The sequence below is a fragment of the Channa argus genome, chromosome 3 (assembly GCF_033026475.1).
Source record: "Channa argus isolate prfri chromosome 3, Channa argus male v1.0, whole genome shotgun sequence".
Classification (NCBI taxonomy): Eukaryota; Metazoa; Chordata; class Actinopteri; order Anabantiformes; family Channidae; genus Channa; species Channa argus.
In genome coordinates, this window is record NC_090199.1 from 325830 (window position 1) to 342747 (window position 16918).

General features: G+C 40.0%; 1 protein-coding gene across 3 annotated transcripts in view; it reads left to right on the forward strand.

Annotated features, from left to right (window-relative positions):
- LOC137123374 (calpain-1 catalytic subunit-like) overlaps nucleotides 1–16918 on the forward strand; it is a 31159-nt gene that overhangs the window by 2262 nt on the left and 11979 nt on the right. The window contains exons 2-21 of one of the 3 annotated variants that reach the window (XM_067497018.1): nucleotides 641–710; nucleotides 1928–2046; nucleotides 2692–2825; nucleotides 4160–4328; nucleotides 4920–5003; nucleotides 5083–5168; nucleotides 5285–5350; nucleotides 6260–6420; nucleotides 6659–6828; nucleotides 6966–6977; nucleotides 7670–7881; nucleotides 8121–8157; nucleotides 10007–10072; nucleotides 10784–10841; nucleotides 10925–10989; nucleotides 12075–12143; nucleotides 12239–12317; nucleotides 14476–14592; nucleotides 15466–15524; nucleotides 15716–15877. In XM_067497018.1, coding sequence (XP_067353119.1) covers nucleotides 641–710; nucleotides 1928–2046; nucleotides 2692–2825; nucleotides 4160–4328; nucleotides 4920–5003; nucleotides 5083–5168; nucleotides 5285–5350; nucleotides 6260–6420; nucleotides 6659–6828; nucleotides 6966–6977; nucleotides 7670–7881; nucleotides 8121–8157; nucleotides 10007–10072; nucleotides 10784–10841; nucleotides 10925–10989; nucleotides 12075–12143; nucleotides 12239–12317; nucleotides 14476–14592; nucleotides 15466–15524; nucleotides 15716–15739 — 1857 coding nt within the window. In that variant the 3' untranslated portion in view covers nucleotides 15740–15877. Of the gene's footprint in view, nucleotides 1–640; nucleotides 711–1927; nucleotides 2047–2691; nucleotides 2826–4159; nucleotides 4329–4919; nucleotides 5004–5082; nucleotides 5169–5284; nucleotides 5351–6259; nucleotides 6421–6658; nucleotides 6829–6965; nucleotides 6978–7669; nucleotides 7882–8120; nucleotides 8158–10006; nucleotides 10073–10783; nucleotides 10842–10924; nucleotides 10990–12074; nucleotides 12144–12238; nucleotides 12318–14475; nucleotides 14593–15465; nucleotides 15525–15715; nucleotides 15878–16918 lie in introns of those variants that run through there. The other 2 variants (XM_067497019.1, XM_067497016.1) reach the window with 2 other exon arrangements.

The window sequence follows — 16918 nt, forward strand, 5'->3', positions numbered from 1 at the left end:
TTCTGAAGAACATGATTTGAGTAAGTTAACTTAGTTACTTTCGACCCATGGATACAGTTTGGTTCCTCTGCACAGGCCTGGACTATATCTGGACAGTGGATCTGATCCACACCTGCTGTGAATTTTTAGGACCTGATGGATCTACGTGTATCTGACAGCTGACATGAGATAATGGAGGCTCCGGGGATCAGGGGATGTCAACAAGCTGTTTTAAAAGTTGGCGCTTAGTTAATAATCAGATATTTTTAATGAAAAGTTGCACAGTTCACAGCCTCAGGGACTTTTAAAGAGTCCCTGCTTTGAGAAAAACAACCTGTACTTCAGGCTGAGCACACACAGTCGCAGAGGAAAATGCAGTGAGTACAAAAACTTTTGAGCAGGAACAGGAGGGTTCTCTCCACAAAACACAAAGCACCCACACAACAATGTGCAGAAAAGGGAGGAAATGCAGTGAGACATGTCCACTGATGCTGGTGAAGGAAACAGGTGGCAGATCAGGTGGAGTCAGGTGACTCAGGTAAGGATGGTGACATCCAGAATCAATGCCTGAACCGCTGCTTTTAAACCCACAGCAGCAACATGTCACACTTACGATGTGTAAATTTGTCAGTGTCTTAGTCTGATCTGTGTCGTCCCACAGGAACTTGTCTCCAACCCTGAGTTCATCATGGGGGGGGCCACCAGGACCGACATCTGCCAGGGAGCTCTGGGTGAGTGTGTTCTGACTTTGAATGTCTCACGGTAACTGCTGCACATGTGTAGACAGGTCCCTGAAGACTTGTGTCCTTCACGTAGAGACCAACAAAGTTTTGCTCCTCTGCACTTATCTGAGGATCAAAGAACAGAAGCCTTTTTATTTTGGAGCTTGTGCGGGACGTTTTAACATGTGACAACATTCAGTGTCACTATAACAAAATGACTACAGACACAGCATTGGTAACACACAGGTTTTCTGGTGAATATCTCATCTGAATCTAGGAGGAGATTAGGATCCGTGATCATGGTCCTGTTGTAGGAATCAGCTCCTCCCTCTGTCAGAATTATCTCCACCAGTCTGATGCACAGTGTGGCCGATGCTCCTGCTGTAGACGTTGCGTGTGAGCAGGAAGTGGTAGGACAGGAAGAGGCCTGCCAGCTATTGTTAAAGGGCGAGACACATAGACTCAAAGATCAGAGAGAGAGAGAGAGAGAGAGAGAGAGAGAGAGAGAGAGAGAGAGAGAGAGAGAGAGAGAGAGAGGTGGGTGTAGTCACAGTATGAGCTGTTATGAGCCAATGAGGACACACCCTCTCACAGACACACACACACGGCAGTAATTTTTGTGGTTGGTGAGTCAGCAGCATGTCGTGCCTTCTTTAACCACAGCTACAGATTCTGAGCCTGTGGTTGTGTAACACTGAACATCTTTTTCTCTACACACGTACACATAGCTTGATGCACGAATTTAGTCCAGAGTTAGACCTCCCATGACTGATCTTTAGAATCTGATTTGCTCTCTGCAGGAATCATGTGTTTCACCTGTTCTAGCATGGAGCCGAACTCATCAGACGATCACAGCAGTTTGAAGTATTAGTGCCGACAGCTTATTTTGGCCCAGACTCCAGCAGAGACTTGTGTCTGAGCCTGAAGCTCAAAACTTCATCTTTCAAAGTTGAAAAATATCACAGTCTTAAAGGAAGTGAATAAACACCCACATCCAGATGATCTGATAAAGCTTTTATTTGCACATTTAGTGTAAAAACTAAGGGAGGGGGGAGTCTCAGTCACCTTTATTCTGTGCAGCAGCCACACTTCAGTTATTTATTTGGGGACTTGAACAAAGACCAGTGGACTAAATAGACCTGAAAGAGTCTTATGTCATTATGTCAGACTATGTCAGACTAACAGGGACCATTGCTGATATAGTTCACATCATATTGTCTCTGCAGGTGACTGCTGGCTGTTGGCTGCCATTGCCTCCCTGACCATGAATGAATATGTGATGGCCAGAGTCGTTCCCACCAACCAGGGCTTTGGTAGTGACTACGCCGGAATCTTCCACTTCCAGGTAACACAGATGTGGTGTTTGTTTGAGTTTGACCTGTAGTGAAAATATTGAACTCTTCACCTGAACTGGGTTGGAGCTAATGAATGTGTTCATGGGTTAGATACTGTGGCCAAAGAAAGATTTTCAAATAATTGGATAAAACCCAACTAAACAAATAAGACAAACCATTAAAATTATTTATTTATTTACGGTAGGAAATTAACCTCCAACCTCTGGGATCAGGATTTTAAAATCAGTGTGATGACATTCAGCAGTTAATCTGGGAGGTTCAGCCTCTACAGGCTTGTAGAAGTGTGTCATGGCTCCAACAAAGGAGGTATTTGAAGACCTCAAAAGAAGAGTTGTTGATTGATTAAACATTACAGCAATTCTAAAGAGTTTGGACCCTGCCCCCCAGGAAATCGCAGCACCTTTAATAGGTCTGGGGGTCTGACGGAAAGTCAGTACTGAATGGTATCAGGTTGCTAGTTTTGCTCTAAGTTGCAAAGACAGCTCTGGGAAGAACGATGCCTACAGAAAACCAAAGTGTGCCAGAAACATTCTCTTTAAGGTGGACTCAAGCTTTAAGAAAGAGTGCAGAGAGAATCTCTACCTCGTGTCTGCTCTGTCTGTCTCTTTGACTTTGAGTGTCCTGTGTCTCTGTAGTTCTGGCAGTATGGGGAGTGGGTGGACGTGGTGATTGATGATCGGCTGCCGGTTAAAGACGGAAAACTGATGTTCGTCCACTCGGCCGAGAAGAGGGAGTTCTGGAGCTCTCTGCTGGAGAAGGCCTATGCCAAGTAAGAGCATTCTGGAAGGATGTAATCCTGTCAGGATTTATTCACAGTTGAATAACTATTATTGGTTATTGGTTACTGAATATTTAAACTATATCTACTGTTTGGACAGAGCTGCTTCGTGATGATCAATTAATAAAAGTAGGGCTGGGCCACATGGAAGAAGAGTTATTATGAGAGTTTTTTTTAATAATTGGTCAAAATCAATAATTATAACACTATAGTTTAAGTCATCAGTTTTTACTGACAATTGCCTGTCAAACTCCTAAGCTGTGAGCGTGATCTTCCACCGTGCTGGTTGTCTCTGTAGCCTCATGTGAAATGTCCACGTTAATAGCTTTTATGCAATCATGTAAGTCAATATCCCAATATAACACATTTTGGTCATAAAGAGAAATTATTGTTAGTGTCATATGAAACGGTCCCGATTGAAGTAAAATTGAAAATAATGCTGGATTGTGTAGCATCAAAACATGGGTACCATGAATGGAACACACTACATGTTTTTATGGTTGGGGATCGGTATCGTTTAGGCTTTTCCCTAATAGTGGTGCTGAAGCAATAAATTAATGCCGGCGCCTGGGATGATACTTTTTTGAAAAAGCACAAACATAAAGATAAAGAGATTAAACATTTAGCAAGTCTCTATAGTAACCATGATCCTAGAATTTACTAGAATTACTAAAAATTTTCTCTGTCATAATTTTGACTTTTTAAAATTACTGGACCAGACTTGTACTGTTATGGTATAAATGTAAAACTTTTGCTGTAAACTTAAAAGTTTAAATTAAACCTCCCAAAACAACTTTTTTCTAACATTTGACACAGACTGAGACGCAAGCTGAAAGGTAAAAACATAGGAGTTCATCCCATCACATGTCTGAGTTTTATTGCATTATTTTAGACACAAACTGAGAAATAAAGGTGTCCTCTGGTTGTAAACCAAACCTAGAAAAAGCTGCTTTTGATATCCACAGCCATTTCCCCAGGAACGTCCATGGTGCCACCTGATCAGCATCATCTGCTTTCATCTGTAATGTTATTCTGTGCATCATTAGTTGCATTTTGCAGTGTTGGAGCTCTTTCCATTGAGGTAATTTAGGTAATTTAACTGTGTTTAAGCTAGCTGCTAGCTAGAAGCCATCGAAGCCTGTCAATGCTTATTAGCATTAGTGCGTGACCTGCTATGATACTTCTGTTATCTGTAATGTCTGTTTAGCAGCTGAAATGCCACTGTTGTTCTTGCTGATCAGCCATATGCAACATGCAGGAGCCAGGTTTTTTTTGTCCTTGGTGTATTTAAATCTTTAGCCAGCTGTTCTACATTTGCTTTGCAGAGTGAACGGCTGCTATGAAGCTTTGTCTGGAGGTTCCACCACTGAGGGCTTTGAGGATTTCACTGGAGGAATCGCCGAGAACTACGAGCTCCAAAACCCCCCACCCAACCTGTTCTACATCCTCAAGAAGGCCCTGGAAGCTGGAGCGCTGCTGGGCTGCTCCATCGACGTGAGTATAAAGAAAAAAACACAAGGAGTTATCGTCCACATATTCAGTAACTGATTAGTTTTGTAAAGTCAAGTTGACATGTTTAATTTTTGTATAAATACCATTTATTGTCTTTAAACTTGAAACTTAAGTGATTTAGAATAATTTCCCTCTTATTACCTAAGGGTTAGAGGGTTACTTTGGACACTGAACAAAAACATCTAAACTGAACAAAAACAGATAAAACAATTTTGCTGTTGTTGTGACAAATGCAACTTACTTCCGATGAACATAATAAAACCTGAAAGATTCCCACAACAAGACATTTTAAACTTAAATTCCAACTGGGACTGCTAGCAGCACTTGTATTAAATAAAATTTGATATAGTTATGTAAAGTTTATTTTTACACTGAAAACAACTGGGACACAGGCTTATCAACAATTTGAACCATGGGCAGTAAACGTAGATGTAAAGTTGATTTTTATTAGCTGGCCCAGTCTTGTTTTGTATACATGTAATTAAAGTCTTTTTTTTTTTTTTGAGAAATAGTTCGCTTGTAGAGAATTTTATTTAGTTTTTAGAACCCATCTGCTTTGTTGTTTTGTTGTAGATCACCAGTGCTGCAGACTCAGAGGCCATCACTCGTCAGAAGCTGGTGAAGGGCCATGCCTACTCACTGACTGGAGCTGTGGAGGTAACATCCCAACCATAACATTAAATGAAATGAAGGTAATTTGAGGCAGAAGAGAAGGAAATTGATATCGTTATTTTAGGTAAACTATCGGGGTCGGATGGAGAAGCTGGTGAGGATGAGGAACCCCTGGGGTCAGGTGGAGTGGACTGGACCCTGGAGCGATGGGTAACCAAACTGACAGCTACACTCATGACACTCATTGACTGCTCAATGTAATTAGATCAAACTTTGTATTTTTTATTTTAATGTTGTTTTATGTTTTTCTTATTATGCTCATCCAGTTCGTCTGAGTGGAGCTACGTTCAGGGCGACTGCCCAAATGTCAACGCAGAGGACGGAGAGTTCTGGTAAGTGGAGCCAAAACACAACTGTTAGACATCTGGACAACTGGACTTGCTTGAGGTTCTTGAATAGGTAACATCTGAGAGGTTGCATCGGTTCTGGCCTCTGGGGTCAGAGATATTTTATCTCTATGTAGTTACTAGTTGCTGTCCCTCTTGACCACCACATATATGTCTTTAGTGTCACATAGTGTAGGTGTGTAGTTTTGTATAGTAGAGACATATCCCTATCAATATTTTCAAACAGAAAAGTCCCTATTAAATCTCCAGCAGAAACATGCTCAGGGTGTGTGGCCATCTGTGGAAAGTGGAGAGATGACAAAAAAGAGCAACAAAAAGCAACAACAAAACATCTGGCAGGTTGGTAGGACAAGTAGCTGCACACACACAGCTCCAAAGCCAGGAGAACTTGCAGAAAGGGACAGAGAGAGGGAGACAGAGAAGGAGAAAGACAACTGAGGGAGAAAGAAGACACAAAGTTAATGTCATAGAGTGGAGCGAATTATGGAGTGAGAGGAGAGGAAAGGAGCTGACATTGAGGGGTGGGTCCCCCCGCAGTAGCCTAAGCCTGTAGCAGCATGACTAACTAACAATAAGCTTTATCAAAGAGGAAGGTTTTAAGCTTAGACTTAAAAGTAGAAAGGGGTCTGCTTCCTGAATCAGAACTGGGAGCTGGTTCCAAAGCAGAGGAGCTTGATAGCTAAAGGCTCTGCCTCCCATTCTACCGTTTAAAATTATGTGAACCACAAGTAGGCTTGGATTCTGAGATCGAAGTTGTCTACTGGGATGATATACCATTATGTCTTCTATATATGAAGGAGCCTGACCGTTTAAAGCTTTATATTTGAGAAGCATGGTTTTAATGAAGTGGGAGTGTCTTCTAAGTGAGAGCTCTTCTCTGTCCTGTGTCTACAGGATGTCCTTCAGTGATTTCTGCCGTAACTACTCTCGCATTGAGGTGTGCACTTTGACCCCTGACGCCATTGAAGATGATTCAGGAAAACCTTGGAGCATCACAAAGTTTGATGGTACCTGGAGGAGAGGATCCACTGCTGGAGGCTGCAGAAATAATCCCAGTTAGTACTGAAGCTACTTATAGTATTGTGGTCTTGATTCAATGAGAAAATGTTAAGAAACAAATCAATTAAAGGTCCCCAAGCTTTGATCTAAAGTGATTATGTTTGGGATTTTTCATTTCCTATTAAGCTTCATTAGAAGCTGTAGGACATTTGGAACAGAACTAGAGATGTTTAAAGAGCTTCCTGCTGTGAGGAGGGTGTTGTGAAGTAAAATGTTTCTGTTTCTCCTGTGCAGACACATTCCCAATGAACCCTCAGTTTGTGATCAAACTGGATGAGGAAGATGATGAGCACCCTGATGGAAAGCCAGGCTGCACATTTGTGGTCGGTCTGATCCAGAAGAACCGCAGAAAGCTGCGGAAACAAGGAGAGGACATGAACACTGTCGGCTTTGCCATCTACGAGGTGAAGAGAAGAGTTTTATTCCTGTTTAAGATCAGATAAAGAAGCACCAATCTAAAATGCTGAAGCTGCCTCACAAACCAATACAGATCCATCCACAAAGTTACTATTGCCTTTCTTTGTTTGTTTATTTTTTTCAGCTTCCATCTCAGGTGAGCTCTCAGGCCGATGCAGCAACAGCAGGTCAAAGGTCAAAAGCTGGAAAACATCTTTGTTTTTCTTAGTCCTCTACTCACCAACTCACCTCTTTAAAGAATGAGCCCTAACTTGTCGGGAAGATACTGCTGGACATTTTTCAATAGATGTCCAGATATCAAAGGTTGTAGAAAAACATTATTTAACAGAAGAAACCTCCAACAGAACCCAGTTTATGGTGAGAGGGTGTCCACCACAAGGTTTTCAACCAAATGTTTGAACCAACCTAACCGAAGTAGTGAAATGTTTCAGCCTAGATTAAACTTCATTTGGCTTTTGGTTCTTTTATTGCATGTCCTGTCTATCTGTCCATGTCAGGGGTATGGTGTGTAGTGCAGGGGCTTTCAAATGGTCCAAAATATTCTCAAGTTAAACACAACCAACAGTGGTAAACCAATCTTTCTGCAGCACGGCTGGATAATGTAACTTAGACACAACATGAGGACAACTAATCATTTTAAGCATCTGCAAGCTGATTTTCTAGCAATGAGTGTAGGGAGAGTAAAGTTAAGGTGGCACATTTTAAAAACTGATGATCAACAGAATCGGAAAGTGGAGCTAGTTCACTATGATTGATAAGAAGATGGTGCCTACTACCTGTGCCACCAGTTTGTCTTAATTTGACTTGTGTTGATTGCTGCCCCTCTAGTTCCACGGGCAGAGGGAGGTGCATCTGCAGAGGGACTTTTTCCTGACCCACGCTCAGACAGCAAAGTCAGAAACCTTTATCAACCTGCGTGAAGTCAGCAATCGCTTCAAACTGCCGCCTGGAGAATATCTTATCGTGCCCTCCACCTTCGAACCGCACATCAATGGTGACTTTTGCATCCGGGTCTTCTCTGAGAAGCAGCAGGAGACTCAGTAAGACCCTCAAACATACTGATTAATTAAAACATGGTGCTGGTGTTTGGACAGTCTGGGCAGAAACCTGACCACATCCTGGTTAGCTTTAGTGTTTGTGGGGAAGTGGAAACAGAAAGTCTATTTGCAAAAATTTTGCATATGGAAACACAATGTTTGCATTAGTGAAGTACTGTACTGTGCATGAGAAGAATCAGTCCAGTGTTTCCTAATATCTATCTGATTCTATGTGTCCTCAGACTCTGTGAAGACCCGGTCCATGCTGATCTTGATGATGTAAGTAAAACCTGAGTCAAGTTATCAGTCCTGTGTAAATAATCAGTTACTTTAAACGTTACTTACCTACAGTTTAATTTCAATTTGAAACAGTAAATAATTGGTTGCAATGGTTGCACATTAGTAATCATGTTTAAAACAGTCAAGGACCACTGTCATCTGACATCTAGTGATTCAGCATTTAGGAAATTCCTCCTCAGGATTATGGCCACATTTGCCTGGCGGTGAAGACATGACGTTTTAATGACATGTTATTTCTGAGACCGATCAGTGGTAGAGCATTGGGTTGGGATGTAGAAGGCAGCCTGTTCGAAACCCATCCCACCAACTGCGATGGGGGAGCTGCTATGCAGGTGGCCAATACTCACCGGGAGCAACTAAGTTGGGGTTCAGTGTCTTGCTCAAGGACACTTCAAATGTGACCGGAGGAGCCGGGGATTGAACCAAGGAATTGCGAGATTTGTGGACAACTGCTCTACCTTCCTGCACCACAGTCGCCCCGTAAATATGCAGAAGACATTTCGCTGTGGCAACACCTGAAGGGACAAACCAAAAGCTTTTCACTTTAATACTGACACCAACCATCACCGTTGTGTGAGACTCTAAGGACCACTACAGCAGCCACCGATGAACACATCAGAACTTGTTGGAGTCTCTGCTGGTTGCCCGGTCAGACAAAGACATAGTACAGTTCCTTCTGTTTCCATATGTGGCTTTAGGTTTCTCATAGTGAACCCTGCATCACTACACCCAGCTCTATAGTGAGATATGGTAACAGTTGAAGAAATAGCAGCGTTCTTAGCAGAGGAATAACATGGTAGTTGTTGTTGCCTTCAGGGTGGATCTCACCTGTTGTGTCAAACCATAAGGCATTAATCACCGGAGCACACCTTGTATTCTTTACCAGCAGGTCGTAAAAGTATTTGTGGTACAGCAGGAGTGTCCACTCCTGGAAAAATGGCAGAGCAAAAACACAAAACAACACAATACAGATTGTTCTTTTTTTTTGTTTTTTACTGAACATTACTGCAAAACTAGACTGTTACCAACACAAAAAGAAAGCTGCATTAGGGTTGTTATTGTAGGTTACCCTAGATGTAGCATCTTCCTTTCAAGAGAATCTTAAACACAATCGCCAGAAGTAAAAATCCTATCGTTAGGATATAAATAGACTCCACCACAGTCACATGACTTTAACATCACTACCACTAAACATCCAATAAGTGATTTGATTTAGTGACATAACCCTTTGTTCTTCTAGTGAGCTGATAAAGTCCGTCATGATGGATTAGTGAGTCTCCATGTTCAAGGTGATGTTTATTGCTCCCAGCATAAAGACACTCAAAATAACCCATGGGTCTAAATTCCTTAATGTGCTTTTTTAAATTTACATACAGTGATTTTTTATTTTTATTTTTAGGGTCAAAACTGATGAGTGAGTAAACTGATGATTGTCAAAACCTTGTTGGACAGAAGTTAAATCACTTTGATTCAGACTGAGTGATTATCTGTTGTGTGTTTGAGCTTCATCGGTCCAGTAGATACAGAAAAAGCTGTAACTAATCCACGTTTGTTCTTAAATATAAATAAATCAACTTTTAAAAAAGATGAAATTGAAATTTCAGTGGATATAAGTTGAGAGTAAGTTACTGAAGAAAGTTGTTCAGTTGTTCATTCATTAAAAAATCAATCAATATGTTAATCAGTGATAAAAATTATCTTGAATGGCAGTACTAATATGTAAACATAAACAATAAAAAAAAACACAATATACAGTCAACAGCTGGGAACCTGCGTTAATGTGTAACGACGTGTGTTGTTCATTAATGGTTAGTGTTTTTGTGTTTAGGAGACAGTGTCTGATTCAGAGGTGGATTCAGGATTCAGAGACCTCTTCATGAAACTTGCTGGACGTGTAAGTTTCTCTTTCCATCTCAGTCACTCTGCTAAACACCCCCCCCATCAACATCACTGTGAATGGGCCAGGAGGCTAATTCTGTACTAATTTTCTTCAGCCTGGTGCTGAGCAGCCACTTAACAAAGACAACAACATACGAGAATTGTACAGACAAGATATGAAGCAACTGAATTAGGCATAAAGCCTGAAGTTCTAAGACCAGTGATTATAAAAGACATAACACACAACAATTTAGGGCAAAGGATCATATGGTAAAAATAACGTGAAGTCATTACACAGATGACCTTACTAACACCTGAGAAAGCACAATAACAAATACACAAGGTATGATGCAGGTCTGCTCCTTGTTGTAAATGTTACGTTTAAGCTGTCGCTGACATTTTTCTGACTTATAAATGTGTGAGGTGCAAATCCAGTTAACATTTAGTAGACAGGCACTGTCCTAACTAATTTAGAGAGGATATTACAGCTTCGATTTTATGACCATTTCACCTTGATAAGTTAAACAACAGAAAACAGCACTTTGGGATTCAGATAAGCTTTCTGGTATGAAGCTGGTGGAGCCATAGGTCCAGGCTGGGGGATTAGATAATTGACAGAAAATGGCTGGATAAGTGAAGGTGGGAAACCTGGCACTTTAAATGAGTCACATGACCAGGTGAGCCAGGTGTGTGCTGACCTGCAGATGTGATATGCTTGTCGTTCCAGGACATGGAGATCTCTGCGGAGGAGCTGAAGACCATAATGAACAGAATCATCGCCAAACGTGAGTCAACATGAAGATAACACATTTAATCTGAACTTGACCAGCAGCAGGTGTTAATTTTTTTTATTTTTGGTTTTTATCAGGAACTGACATCAAAAGTGATGGCTTCAGCCTTGAGACTGCCAGGACGATGGTCAACCTGATGGATGTATCCTTTAACCTTTTCTACCTGACCCTTCCTTTTACTAATCTTTAGCAGGATGAATGAGACTAATGTTAGTTTTGTATCTATGTGTTTATAGAAATCAAATTAATGAACGTGAGGAGCTTTTCAAACATGACAGTGGATTTTGACTGTTCTAATCAAGTCAAACTAATTACAATCTGAACAACACAGCAACAACATCACAGGAAAAGAGAAACTGAAATCACTTTTAAAACAAAAAATAAACATTCCACCAAAACCAGATGTTCATTCAAATAAAACTGCTTGACTCCGTTTACTTCAAATCAAACAACTTTATTATTCTCACTAGACTGATCACGACACACACACAGGTACATACAGCAGTAAAAGTTAGAAGGATAAACATATGTAAGCGCGTCTATAGAGCATACAAAAGCTGAACTGCAGCAGGGATAAACGATTGCAAAGAACAAACAAATGTTTTGCTCCAGTAATTTGAACAGATATCGGGCAGCAAAGTGGTGGAATCGTAACGCCACTGCCTCACAACTAAGAATCTCCAGCTCATTATTTCATTTGATTTAGTCATTTAGCAGAAGCTTTTGTCCAAAGCAGCCTACAAGTGAAAACATCAAAATATCCTATCAGAAAAGTATTTACATTTCATGAGATGCAATTGCACGAATCAGCAGAATTGAGAAAACTGCGAACAAAAATCTTGTGTTAGTAAGTGTTTATTAATGTTTATAGCATCCCCCTCCCCTCTTTCTGTCTGATGAGCAACCTGCTGGGCATAGGGTTTCTCATCAATGGCTGCCAAGACAAGATCTTTAAACATTTTTAAATGTTTTTATTATTAATGAAAGTAACAGAGTGAGGTTGTTTAAAGTCTCAGCTGAAGTTTGGCTCACGCATTTTAATTGGATAGTGAATTCATATCCTCATTTTGACTGTGTCTGTGTTTCTCGTACAAAAAAGCTCCTTTTAACAAATGTAGCAGAAACTAAAAGTGACGTTAACATCGGCTGCTCCCTGAGTAACTTTAGTCAGTCTGAAGGCTCTTCCACACGCAACAAACCCCACAGTGATCTTTAACTCTGCAGCAGGACACCGGCAACGGGAAGCTCGGCCTCGGGGAGTTCGCCACACTGTGGAAGAAGGTCCAGAGATACCTGGTGAGACTTAACCTTGACCTTCAATCTAAACGTCAGAATTTACCTGACGAGTTTCCAAAATATCCACTGATGTTTGTGTTGTCACGTGTCTGCAGGTGCTCTATAAAAATAACGACCTTGATAACTCAGGCACCATTAGCAGTCCAGAGATGAGAGTCGCCTTAAAAGAAGCAGGTCAGCTTTGAGTTCTTCTTCTTCCTCATCTAATGGTTCACTGACACCAACTGTACAAGTTCTCAGTTTACATCATTTTTAGTCTAAGTCGTCTCTTCTGTCAGTGAACGACCTCTGACCTCACTGTATGTTGTGTCTTTAATCTCTTTAAACCAGCAGCTGTAGACGCTGTCCTGTCTGTCTCTGCTCTGCTTGGTTTTCACCACTTCTGCCCAGTGATGCTTCCACAGAAACAGTTCCTTGTGTTCAGCCTTGTGTTCCAAGGCTGAAAACATTGGTAGTAATATGGTAGAAAAGTTTCATATTTGACATTTCTGATACTGAAGAAACACTTAAAACAAACACTCTATTAACCTATTAATATATATTTTTTATTTCCAAAAAGTTTTAATTTTAACTTTAATTTAAATTTAATTTAAATAGTTTTCACACTGTGCACCTTTATTTTGTGTGTGGCCACCCCAATAAAGGCTTTGTAGATATTTACAGCTTTAAATGAGCTTCTTGCTGCTGAGGATCCTGTTTTCCTGCTCATTAACATCTTTTCTTGCTGATTCTGTGTTTCTCTCTCTACTAACACTTAACCGTGTGTTTGTTTCTTTGTGTCTTTACTGCTGTCTGGACTATGCACCTCCATACTTTATGCACAGTGACCTGATGAAGGTGATGATGATGATGGTATGTTATCCTGCAGGAAAATTAGTGTGTTCGGCTGTGTTAGCAGTAGCAATTTTAGCCAGCTAGATAAACTAGCCAATCAGACAGCAGTGTAGTTTCAGCTCTGAGCTGATCTCTCTAGTAAAACATGGGTCCTAATGTCCTGGGATTAGAGACGTTTGGTCTCATGACGAAGCAGCAAGTCCAGCTGGACGTTCCTTGTAGTATTTGTATAGAGGTATCATTCTCATATAAAACTCATGCATTGGTTCTGGGTTTAGGATCTGCAACAATAATGGCCTGAAACATGTTCATATTATATTATATATATTAATATATATATATTGGCGACTGTGGCACAGGATGGTAGAGCGGTTGTCCACCAATCTCACAGTTGTTGGTTCAATCCCCGGCTCCTCCGGTCACATGTCGAAGTGTCCTTGAGCAAGACACTGAACCCCAACTTAGTTGCTCCCGGTGAGTGTTGGCCAGCTGCATAGCAGCTCCCCCATCGGTGTATGAGTGTGTGTGTGATTGTGAGTGTGAATGGGTGAATAAGAAGCAGTGTAAAGCGCTTTGAGTGCCAATAGGTAGAAAAGCGCTATATAAGTGCAGACCATTTACCATTATTAGACCTCATAAGACTAGATAAAAGAAACAGGACACAAACATTGTTTAATGGTTTATTGTTACTGCAGACATTAATTTATGCTGCTTCTTTCCTTGACTGATCAATGAAGTTCCTTTAGATGGCTTTGTTATAATTAAACACTAAATAAATTTTAATTGAAACAATTTTGTATGATTTTGCCACTTAACTGTATAGCTCATGACTGTACACACTGGTTAGTCAGATGATGTCAGTCACAAAATACTTTGTCAAATTTGTGCTAAAACTTTAAAATGCAATATTTTAATAAAGCTCTCTGGATCTTTTAGTCACAGAGCTGCAGGCAGTTACATCAGAGACCAATGAATATGTACCAATTAGTATGAATATGTGACTTATTATAATAAGACCAGCTTATTTTTTTAGTATAATATAATATAATATGTCCTAAAGTTGTAACCTAAGTTACAGTAATTTTATTATAATTATTAAAAAGAGACACTTTGTAAAACCATTAATGCACATTGAGTCACTATAATACAGAAGGAGATTGAAGTAATGTGATAAATATGAGGACTTTATATGAGCTATAAGTATAAATATGCACATATTTCAGTCTTGATTTTTGGACTAATCAGCTAATGTTATCAGCAGTATCATTAGCTTCAGCCCTGTATGTTTCAGAACATCTTCACATTAACATTATGTATCTGAAAATATCATAATCCTGTTATTTTTGATTTTTTTGTCTGCGCTTTTTGTTACTAAATAAATGTCTTAGAAAATGTCACTGTTGTCTCTGAGCCAGGTTATAACACTGTTCAGACTGAAAACCCCAAATCTTACAAGTCCTTGTTAGCATGACCACAGCCTCCTCTTGTCCAACTACAGGTTTCACTCTCAACAACGACATCCACCAGCTGCTCGTTGCTCGATACGCCGACCCGGACTTGACTGTCCAATTCGATGACTTTGTGGCCTGTCTGTTGAGACTGGAGATGATGTTCAGTGAGTCTAACTTTTTGCTAATGAACACAGAAGGACGACTAATGGCGGAAAGCTTGTCTCTGTGTTATACTTTGGTTTCTCTAGTTTCTATGTCTGAGACCTGCATTAGAAGGTGAGTAATATCAAACAAAGACAATGGGGGACACTGGTGCCTGATGACCTGCCCTTTAATAAAATTAATCAAAGGTGCCCCTTTCAAGGAAACTTAGCTTAGCCAGAGCCCCACAGATAGAAGAGTTACGATATCATCACATGGCTGTTAAAATTCATTAAAATAATTTCACCAAAACATTGCTGCTGATGAAAAAATATTCAGTTTCAGTTTGTTCTGTTACCTTATTAACTAGCTTAATGATCATTCTAATTAGCTGGATGATCCTCCACAGTTTCTTGCTGTTCACAACTATAAAATGTCATAATACCAGCAGATTTTACATTTTAACTTAGAAAAATATGTTGGAAATGCTGCAGTTCCACAGTGTTTGGAGCTACTTGAAGTCTCCATTGTCTACCACCTTTTGGAAAAAACTTTCCTTAACGAATCAGTGGAGATGTTGTCATTCTGTTTCTAGCCTATTACATATTTATTTATTTCTATTACAGAGGCCTCAAATCTCTTAAAGTCTTACTAACTGATCAGTGTTTATTTCTGTCAACAAATGATAATGTACAAATGATTAATGTCTTCAGGAGTTCCAGACTCAAAGTTTAAATATCTGCAAAGCTTTAAACAAAACTGCATATAAAACTAAATATAATTAAGGTTGGGTACAGTGTCCTTTAGTTATGAGTCAGATCAGAAATGAAGTCTTTGTCGTGTTTGTCCTCCTGCTAATGATGACTGAACTAAAATTCATCAATCTTCCTCCTCAGGGATCTTTAAGAAGCTGGATCCTCAAAACACCGGGCACATTGAGCTGGACTCTTACCAGGTGAGCTTGTTAAAAACCAGTACAAGCCTTTATTCTGCTGGGTTGGCAGAATAAAGCGTTGATTGGTTTGGGTTTTCAAAACAAAAATGAAACATTTGCTTCCAAAACCAAAGTAGAGGCACCATTGTTGACAGAATTTGAATGTGTTCGGTTCAGATATTGACCTGTTTTGTCCGTCTGTTTGTCTCCAGTGGTTAAACTTCTCCATGATCTGAGCCGTGGTTCCTGGTGGTTTTGAGCTTCAGTTAAACAGCAGAAACACTGCTGATGTTTAATATCTAAGGCTTCTGTTTTATTCTATACACTACATAACTGAGGGTTTATGTAAAGGCAATAAAATTGTTCACAAACTCTTTTCTGCTTCAGTGTTTTTACTGCTCAGATAAACCATCTTTAGTGTTGCTTAGCACCAAGACTAGAAGCAGAGGAGAGCTGTTACCTGAGCTCTGTTAGCAGTGGGAGGTTCCTCACAACATAGCCCTCAAAAGCAAAAAACACAGCTGGGTGCGATTCTTTATTTATATTTTTACTTTATTGTCATTAAAAAGGTTTACAGACATTTTGATTTACAGTAGATGTACAAAAAAACAACAACAGAACAGTGCTGGGGGGAATCGTTAAACAAAGATTTTTAACATAGTAGAGAAGTTAATAGTTTTTATGGCCTCTGTATTTTCTTAGTAATAGATTAAAAAATGTACCTTTGGAGTTCCATAGAGAAGACTATAAACTGGATTTGTTTTGCTAGTGAACTAGCCAGTAAAATTAGCAAGTTAGCGATATACTTCTGACTTGTACAGTTTGCAGTTTCTTAGCACTCAAAGTGTATCCAAAATAAAGCATAATATTCTTCAATGTGGTCATTAATGTAGTTTCAAATGGTAAATGGTCTGCACTTAGCCATTTTTCTACCTATTGGCACTCAAAGCACTTTACACTGCTTCTCATTCACCCATTCACCTCACTGTGCTTAATTACTCAACAGATGAAATGTCCACCCATATCACAGTCTGTTTGAAAAATATTCCCACTGAATCAAATTTGTATGGTGGTCACACATGCTGAGTGCTCAGAGCCGTGGTACAACCATGCAGAGTTACCCCACTGAGACCTCCAAAAAGTGACATTAACAAATCAGTTTTACATGATTTTGCAAAGAGAAATAGAGCTTTCCTTTTAACAATATTGCGTAGCCCCCTAGCATTGAGTGAGGTAATAGATAACATAATCTGAGTGATTCTTGGTGTCTTGATCTAAGGGAGCAAGATGTGACGTCAGAAACAGCCTGACAGCTACCAGCTGTTTCTCTCTTCAAAAAACTGATCTAAACCCTGATGTGTGACCAAAGAATTTGGTTTAGATTTGCTATATAATCTGTTTTCCCTCTTTCAGCA